The following is a 9,562-nucleotide window of genomic DNA, read 5'->3' on the forward strand; positions in this document are numbered from 1 at the left end:
TACTGGAATGACCAAAATGAAAGCTAAACTTTATACATTTATGTAAAAAAGAAAACCAATTTATTTCAGTTTATTAAGTCTTTTATTCTGTTTAGGTTTTTATTTAAATATACAACATATAAAATTTTAAATTTAATAGATGTTTATTTAAAATTATGTAGTGTCTTAGAGATTCCACCAAGTAGGAAATATTTTGATGCTAGATAAATGGTTTGCAAAGCTTTTTCAAATCTCTTAAGTTTCATTTTTTAAGCCGCTTTTCATTTTAAGTTTTTAAAAACCCAGCGCATGCCCAAATACAAAATCAAAAACAGAATGTGAACCATTTACAAAATAACTTATATTTGTAAAATTCAAAAACGTTCTACTTAGATATTAGTAATTGTGTTATTAACTGCGTTAATTAGGTCCTTCATCACTCGAGCTCGTTTAGACGTTATGAGCATTCTTAAAGTGTCCGTAACTCTGCGTTGTTTCAATGTCAGCGGCACATTCATACGTATTGTATAGGTAAATTAGCTTAGCAGCTTAGGTAAATTAAATAATGCTCTAAACTTAATCTAAGTAAGTGTACGAAACAAAATACTAGGTCTCCTTCAACTTCCGTTGACGGCGTCCTCTGACTTCATCGTCGAATTGGACAGGACTTCTCCGCCGACCAGAAGATCGGCACTGGATGCCACCGCTGGCAGTTGGGCTTGGGGCACTGCCACATTAACTGGGACAATTGGCACCAGCGGCACAGCCGTGGCTTCCATTCCCGGAGCGGTGCTGATGGTTCGGGCCAGATTCTTCTGCTGGCGCATCAGTTTCTCTTTCTCGCGCTCTGCCTTCAGCTTATCGAAATCATCACCCTCGTCCACGGGCTGCGCAGCCAGAAGATCGCTGGAGGACCTCAGGTCCATGTTCTCCACTGCAAGCACAAATGGTAAGTGTCAGTGAAATATATTTATTGGTCGGGAAATCAATGGAATAATACGCAACGTGCAACGTCTAAATGCTAGGCGGGTACCAATATGAAGTTGGAGTTACGGGGTTTTAACTACCTACTTGACCAGCCCAAATCCTTTTCTGTGGTCTTACGTAGTACAATTTTAAAGAGCTAAGCGGGGGTTAGTACTCAGCAAATGGGCATTGCCTTCAATTAACACATGCCAATTGTTTAAGGGATTAGGTAAAAACTATATAAAATAAAAATATACTCAGGTGCGCTTGCATTTGTAGTAGTTTTTTCTTAGGTTTTAAGTTATTTTTTATATAAAGAATATTTTCTACCAATTAAAATGAAAGTATTTTGTTATAAGTATAAGATAATAAAAACAAACATGATTTACAAATATTATAAATACGAATATACTTAATATTTGTAAAGATAAAACATAGGCCTGAATCATTAATTTAAAATACAAGAAATGACATCATTTTTGCAAAGTGGAATTAATGTTTATATTGGGAACTTTTTAATTTGTAAACCAAATGGATTGTGAAAATGGGAGCACACCTGTTACAAAAATAAAATTAACAAAATAACATTGAAACGGGAGAAACCAGCAACGATTACGTAGAAGAGCAAGCTAAATAATTCGAACAAGTTAAAATGGCCAATGGATGTGAACTTTACCGGGCGTGACGAACCACCTGAAAACCTGCGGTGCATCGGGCCTCTCTTTAATAATTCCCGAATTTGTTGAAAATGAAGATACACAAATGTTAAAAATGAGTTTAAGAAGCGGTTGGGCAGTCTAACACCTCCGCTAACCGGATGGCCAGTAATCTGTGACTTACCCGTCTCCCGGCTGGCGGCCTTTTGGGGATCGTACAGGGACTTGGAGCTCTCACCCACCGGGGAACTGGGTGCAGTGGCTGCATTGGACAGGAGCAGTGGACTGCCTCCCGCTGGCGCCGAAGTACTGAGCAGGGCATCCACTCCGCCCGGCGGGAAGAGACTGGACTCGTACTGGGACTGGGCGCGATTGTAGGATGGGGGACGAGTCGGTATGTCCACCGGATCCGATTGGGCGGGTGGTGGCTGGAGCGGCACCGAATTCGCTGCTCCCGACGGCGATGCAAAGATGTCCATCACGTTGGGCCGCGGTTCATTGGCCCGCATGGATGTGATGGTGGCCTGCTCATCCACCTCCTCGATGACTTGCTGCGTGATCCTCAGACTTCCAGCTGGTTTTCCTGCCGACGTAGCCGGTCCCACAATTCCACCCGAGAGACTCGCCGAACTGGCGCTGGCTGGGAACTTGTAGGGCTGATCCTGACTGGGTGTGGCCGATCCCGGCCTGCTGTCATCGCGACTCAGGAAGCGTTTGAGGGCCGAGGCCACCGTGTTCACCCGGGATAAAGTGCCCGAAACGCTCACAAGCGAAGGCGAAGAACCCAGGCGCATTTTGCCATTGCCAGCTGAGAAGTGTATGCCACTGGCATCATCAGCCTGGGTTAGGAGAAATAAATTATATATTAGTTTTATATATTCACTTATTGTATGATAGAGTGCTTTTTAGTTCCGCTGTGCCCGGATTACTTTGTACCATTGAGTGCTCTTTTTTGTCAGTGCAGCAGAAAGCATTTGAAAATCGTGCAGTGCGAGGTGCTGTTAGAAGGCTTTAGGCTGTAGACAGATCTTTAGACAATTAGAATCAAAAGTTAGTATTCACATTCGTAAAGCATATAGAGACACAAACACCTTTCTTAAATTATGGTTAGACGGGAGTCAGGCACAGTATACAATACTCAAAGTAAATTAATTACAAATGATTGGAAAGTATTAAAAAAATACAAATAAAAATAGTTGAACCAGAATACATTGTTCATACGTTAATATATATGATGTTTAGGTGATTTAAAATAATATAAAATAAAATTTGCCAATAACTTGTTAGAGATAGTTTTAATAATAAAATAAAAAGAATAGATCGTTATGTGCATCTTAAGGAAGTATAGCTTTATAGATTACCAATAAATAGATAGGTTATTAGTAAGGCTTATCAAGTAACAATTTCAACAATTATTTGAGTTTTTACTGTGCCCGCTCCATATAGTTATACACACTCTGTACATCTAGATTAGGTTTATATATATATACCAAGCACCGCTGTGATTCAGAATGCCAATGAGCGATCTGTGATCCCACAATTACAAGGTTTCTTCGTGTAAAACAAGAAAAAGAGGTTAGAAACTTTTGATTTTGATTTGGATTTAGTTTGGACTTGGATCAGATCGCAAGACGATAGATGATGAATTTGGTTAGCCAATCGATAGGCAGGTGCCAATGCTTCGTAACGCTAGGGAATGCGGCCAACGTTCTGATTCTAACCTCCTCATCTGGCGAGCCCTTGGGAAAGTCATAAGTAACGGACTGGACGCCGGATTCCGGAACAGGAGCAGGAACAGGATTCTGTGCCTGACCCGGACCCGAACCCGGGACCGTGAGCTTCGTATCCGCGACGGCGGGGTCACCACTAGTATTACCAACCATTTCATCGATGCGCACAGACGACATGGTCGAGGGCATGGCCGCATTCTTGGGCACCTCGATCTTGGCAGTGGACGGTTCTGGGTGATTCTCCCGGAATCTCTCGGCAGCTATTGTGTAGGGCAGCTCGTTGGGGAACACCTCGTCCCAATACTGATCCTTCAGCAGCTCAGGATGGTCATGATGCATCTCGTCGACGATCAGATAGGAAACCTGCAGATTGCGATCCACCATCCAGTTGACCTGTTTAATATACTTTATTAGTATTCCGTGAAAAACTTATATTTCATCTTATTAACCTCAAAATCATCATCGTCCTCGCCGAAAGGATTGATAAGTGACTCGGCCACCTTGAGCCATCCCATGTAGAAGAAGAACTGCAGCGTTGTGAAGACAGGAAAGTACAGGTCCACCTTGTTCTGGTACGTGGTATTGCCCACCATCTTTCCATCTGTCCATTGCTGACCCATGCAGCAGGTAAGGAAGTACGAGTAGACCGCGAGGGTCACCACTTGTGTGTAAACCAGGGGTACACTGATCGTATCGTAGCTGATGAGGAGACCACACTGACCCCGGAATTTGTTCAGTTCGTCGATGATAGTCTTCACAGCAAAGTCATCACGAATGCGTCCCTCCTTTCTCGCTCTAGTAATAATACTAGCCGCCCAAACTATTGGCAGCCAGTGCTTCGAGGGTCTGGGAAAGGCCTTGTTCATCGTCTCGATGATGGCCTTTTCATTATCATTGAGCAGACCCGCTTCCACCAGATTACTGAGACCCGGAAAACGCTTCTTCACTCTCGGCGAAACATTCGCCAGGACCATGGTCAAACAAAGGCACACATAACGCATAATCGTGCGCCTCATCATTCGTCCCCGTTCGTCCTGTCCATGAACATTGGAGCTGACAAATACGGCAATGGGATCTGGCCAGGGAATGGAGGTGTACTGGTTCCACCAACGCGTCATCACAATCGATACATAGAAACCCAGCACAAAGGACAGGGGTATGAGTTCTCTATAACTATCACAGTACTGAACAATGGCCTCAAAGGTTCTGAAAAAAATACAATATTAAAATATAGTCCGATAAATAAAAAACATTTTTTTTTCAGCTATATGTAAATTTGTTAAATCAATTAATTTCATTAACACATTTTATTAAATTTGTTTTGATATGATTGAAAAGTACTAATTCGTCAAATCAAATTTTGCAGATGTTTTTTAAAGTAATTAGGCTTTTTTGGGTCAAACTTTTTACTTTCCCAAAAAATTTTATGTACAAATACTTTATTTAATGTAGTAATTTTGCTTTATCTGTTGTTTGCCCTTTTAAAAAAAGTAAACATGTATCTTTTATATAACATGCGAAGATTTGTTTAAGATAAGAAGTGAATTTAATAAATATATCGTCTGGTTTTTTTGGAATTGTTTATACTGGAGATAGTAAAAAATAGAGCTTTACATAAAAACAAAGGGAAATATCTTTTGATCACTTATTTAATTCATCCAATACTCACTCTTTTTGTGTAGGGTTGAGGCCAAAACGATACACCATATTGATCGCATAGTAAATGGTCAGAAAGGCCAGAAGATCCAACCAGACCAGCTTGTAAATGCTTCCTCGCCATCTGAAAGCAATTAATAGGGATATTAAAATTTAAAATTGCCAGTTATTATACACTTGATTTCTTCGACATCAGCCTATATAAATAGAGCGCACACGTCAAACTAATCACCATACACTGAACACTGGCTCTTATCAGGCAATAATAATTTCTGCTTTAGCTTTATTCCAGAATCCCCACTTGACTTTCGAATTTCCCCTGATTATGTTCGCCTTTATTAATAAGCGGCCAAGTATCTGAGGATGAAACGTCACGCTGAATTTAGCCCCCAGATATGGGACGATAATTTTGGCCACTTGTTGTTGACACGAAACGTCATAAAATATATTTGAAGCCCTCGAAATATAAACATTGTGTGCAGAAATGTGCGCCTGCCGTGACATGACGTCCAGACGATATTTATAAAGCTTATCAGCCGAATAATGCGTGATATAATGAACAATCAAACGATATCTTATAACCAAGAAAAGGTGATACTTGTGTCAAAACAAAAACAATATTTTATAGTTGGTTTTAGGAAATTTTTAATGAGCCTGTTTAGGGGGGAGAATTAGTGACTCAGGATGGGATATTCCCTTTGACCACATATAACTTATATCAGGCATTATTAACCGATATCAACAGCAGCTAAATTAGATCATCACCCCTAGCTTAATATCAGCAACAAATAAATAGGAAAATGCGTAGGGGAAAAACTCAACCCCCGCGTGGCTGCACGTTATTAAATTATAATTCAGACAACAAGCCATGACAGATGTCAGAGTTATGAGAACACGGGTCTAGATTACACGTTTCGTGTAGAGAGGGAGGTTGGGGAAATTCTCGTGGCAATTGCAGTTTACCATACGAAGGAAAGTGGAAAGGTTCTGTAATTTGCATTCGCCGCAATTGTGTTTCTCGGCTGGTTATCCCATCCAGTTGTCCGGAGTGTGTCAATGCTCTATAATTAGCAAACTAGCTAACATTTTCGCACTATACTTCAATATGTGTGAAGTATATAAGACCTTAGATACACTCACCTGAGCAGCAATTTAAGAAAACAGCCAAAGCCGCGACAAGTGGCCACTTCACCTGTGTACGTAATTGTCATTGTTCTCTCCGGTTTTTATTCCACCTCCAATTAAGTTTGTTTGTAGTGCTCTTTGATAGCTAAGATTGTTGTTTCGACGGCCTTATCACGTGTCGCACATCGCCGTTTGTCAAAAATGAAAGTTTCACTTTTAGCCTGAAATGAAAAGTAGATAGAACAACATTTTTTATAGAGCAAAAGGTTATGTAATATCAGCGGAAGCAGGGGCACTTACTCATAACAGTACCAGGAATCGCTGATGGGCAACCAATACAATAATGCAATTTGAAATTCTAAAATCGATTTTTTTTACAATTAGACATGCGACAAAAAAACTGAAGGAAACCTGCTGCGCGGAAAACAATTGAAATGCATTTAACATTTAACAGAAATGCAGCAGCGTCAGGCAGATTATATTAATTACACCAATTTATTTAGTCGATGCCACAAAAGCCTCGGTGCATGTTCAGATATTTGTGTATATATGTATACTATATATCTAAAAACGTTCTGAACTGAGAAATGCTCAACTTTGCGTGTGGGCGATGTCAAAGTCAGCATTTGAGCGTTTAGGCGGTCTCCATTTGATTTCGAGAGGTGTCTCTGGGGGTCAGCCTCCAACGATTAGATACCAATTAACCAAACAAACAAACTCAAAGTTAAACATCGATTGCCATCTAGTGACTGTTGTGTATTTCGGGGAATATAAAGGGGAAGTACATTATGTAATAAAGCTAAGATGAGCTCATTGAGTAAGGTTTTCCTTATTTCGAGTATTGTTTATCTCCCTTGTATATATACACTATAGTGATGAATTTCCGCCATAAAAGAGAGAGAAAAAATGCGAGAATTTCGGCGAACTGGTGAGCTAATGATCAGAAATCACACCACGAACTCGGCTCTGAGCTCAAATTGTATTACCAAGACCGATCCGCCAATGTGCCATGTGATCCCAACCTTTCTGGTGTGTAGAACATGACATCATTTATCGGTCTGCTTACTCTAGAGGGGTTCGCTGGGTATGCTGAGGAATTTTACACAAAAAAAAAATATGTGTAAGCGTACCTACAAAAATGAGAACTATATGCAATTTTTTACATAAAACTATCCAAAATATAGAAAGAATAATTAAATATTTAATATAGATTTTTATAACATCAAGTCATAATTTTAATGACATCGCTATTTTAAATTAATCTTTTAAATTTTTTCTGTGTATGTTTCTATACATTTATTTTGATTTATTTCTGGCATTAAAAACAATAGAGTGACGCAGCTCGGGGATTATACATAGTTCAGATTTGATTAGACAATCAAGGTTACTCATCACTTTTAAGGGTTTACTACCTTATGAGATTATTTTATTTTAATTTAAATAAGAATACCTAAGGTCTGTTGATTTATCACTCCCTTGTAATTACTTGGACCTGAAATAGCAAACGACTAAGATCGTTTTAAATGTTGAGTAAACAAAGAAAAAACGATAAGAACGAGACGTTCGTCTGGATATATAAGGGTATAAAACAAATAAGCTAAATTATCGTACATACGAATGAAGTTTGCAAGTAAACAGAAGCAGACACAAAAATTAGTTGTATGTATATGTTGAATAAATAAAAAAAAGGGGAAGCGTTTAAAAAGAATGGAATAGAGTGGAAATATTTCATCTAAAGTCAACATTTCTTTTAGATAAGTTAATTTGTTTTTTGTTATAAATAAAAAATAAATAAATAAATTAAAAAATAAAAATAATTGGTTCTGCATTAAAATAAAATATAGAACATTTTTTTAAACATTTTTGTAACTGTTAATTTGACCGCAGCTGTACAAATGGATTGCAGTAAATAAATTGGATACAGCCAAAAGCAACAAAGGTGGATAATTATTTATTGTTTTTTGTTTTCAAATCTTGACACTCAGAGCTGCGGCTTGTCCCGCCTGTCCTTGTTACAGGGTAGCTTCCAAGCCGGACCCTTTTCAAAAATGTATCAACCCAAAGTGGCACTCGAAGTGATATGCAATCCAGTGTCATTTTGCTGATTTTCCTTTGTCGCATACGATTGTTTATTGAGCAAACTTATCGATGCGTTGGCTTCGCGAGAACTGACCTTTTCCCTTGCTTTTATATAATGCACTTCATTTATGGAACGAAATATTTGCTGAGCAAACTTTCAAAGTCTACATTGTTGACCTATAAAGTCAAATATATCGGTCATGTTTACAGACTGGTCGCCATTATCTTTCCCATTAGCATAATATTGAATATTCGTTACACTGTTTCAAGCTTGACGACAACATTCGAATCCAAATGACCGAGGTTAATGACTTTTTGCCGAACATTTGGCTGGCGACTCTCGAGAGCTGTCAGTGGGCCAGAAAGGCGCGTGGCTAAATTTAAATTATTTTCGACTGAGAGCACACTGCATTTTATTAAAATTCTTGGCATTACAGACATTTCTTATAGGAAGAAATTGAAAATTAGGTGGGCGAAAGAAGGAAGTAGTTCGCAGTTTCTGAATCCTTACATTGTTTTAAAAGACTTGAGAATATTAAATTGGTTCAAGAAATTTTACACCAAATTCTGAATGAAATTGTAAAGATTTGCTGAACTACTCTTTTGTAAGTTAAAGTAATTATTTGTAAAGTATTATCATTTTGATTTATGATTTGTTCCGCTCGACAATAGTGTTATCTGCGGTGAAGTATATTAATAGCTTTCTTTTGGTTGCCAAAGTAATTTGCGTACAGATTGCAATTGCAAAACCAAACGGATGAGTCACCAAGAATGATACATATATCATATCCACAGTATATATGCTAGAAGGCTTTAGGGCATTGTGGATTTGAGTTGTTTTCACTATTTGACGTTGGCCAATTTCGGGACCTGCAATCGATTTTAAATTCGCTCGTCACGCGTTTGAAACTGATTTTAGTTGTTATTCCCAGCGGTGCACTGTTATTAAATCGCGCCATGGTCACTTACACTTACATTTACTCAAACATGTTGTTGTTGCTTGAATTCACGGCACGCAAGGGGCAACAGCAATAAAGTTAACAAATTCGCAGGTAGCAGTCAAGGTAGACGAAGGGCTAAAACAAACACAAACACACAACGAGACTCCGGCACGTTGTTGTTGTTTTGGGTTTTATGTTCTTATATTTTCTTCACTTGGCCTTTATGCTTCACTATTTTACGTCGTCGTTGCCGACGAACTTCTTACACAAACATTCACACACACACACACACAGACAACTATATAGCGGCCATTCAACAAAAATCGCGTTCTTATGATTTCCCGATTTTGGTTTTCTGCCCTTAGATTTTTTGGCCACTTCCGCGCTCAACGACCGCCAATGTGAAACTGAAACTGAGAAACTGCCACTG

The 9,562-nt window shown here is 38.9% G+C and overlaps 1 protein-coding gene across 6 annotated transcripts; it reads right to left on the reverse strand.

The window, feature by feature from the left end:
• Positions 1 to 316: 316 nt before the first annotated feature.
• LOC108043378 (bestrophin-2) lies at positions 317 to 9,520 on the reverse strand. Of its 6 annotated transcripts, none has more exons than XM_017122068.2 (8): positions 9,167 to 9,520; positions 6,128 to 6,333; positions 5,001 to 5,111; positions 3,781 to 4,537; positions 3,482 to 3,724; positions 1,786 to 2,440; positions 1,622 to 1,666; positions 317 to 913 (listed from the first exon to the last, which is right to left on the reverse strand). In XM_017122068.2, the coding sequence occupies exons 2-8, from the start codon at positions 6,196 to 6,198 to the stop codon at positions 597 to 599; spliced, it is 2,199 nt and encodes a 732-aa protein (XP_016977557.1). In that variant the 5' UTR covers positions 6,199 to 6,333; positions 9,167 to 9,520; the 3' UTR covers positions 317 to 596. The 6 variants fall into 6 exon arrangements, with proteins under 6 accessions (XP_016977557.1, XP_016977553.1, XP_016977554.1 ...); XM_017122064.2 differs by having other exon boundaries at positions 3,323 to 3,724; XM_017122065.2 differs by having other exon boundaries at positions 3,323 to 3,724; positions 9,161 to 9,520.
• Between the last annotated feature and the right edge of the window lie 42 nt (positions 9,521 to 9,562).

The sequence above is a fragment of the Drosophila rhopaloa genome, unplaced genomic scaffold (genome assembly GCF_018152115.1).
Source record: "Drosophila rhopaloa isolate 14029-0021.01 unplaced genomic scaffold, ASM1815211v1 contig_178, whole genome shotgun sequence".
Taxonomy (NCBI): Eukaryota; Metazoa; Arthropoda; class Insecta; order Diptera; family Drosophilidae; genus Drosophila; species Drosophila rhopaloa.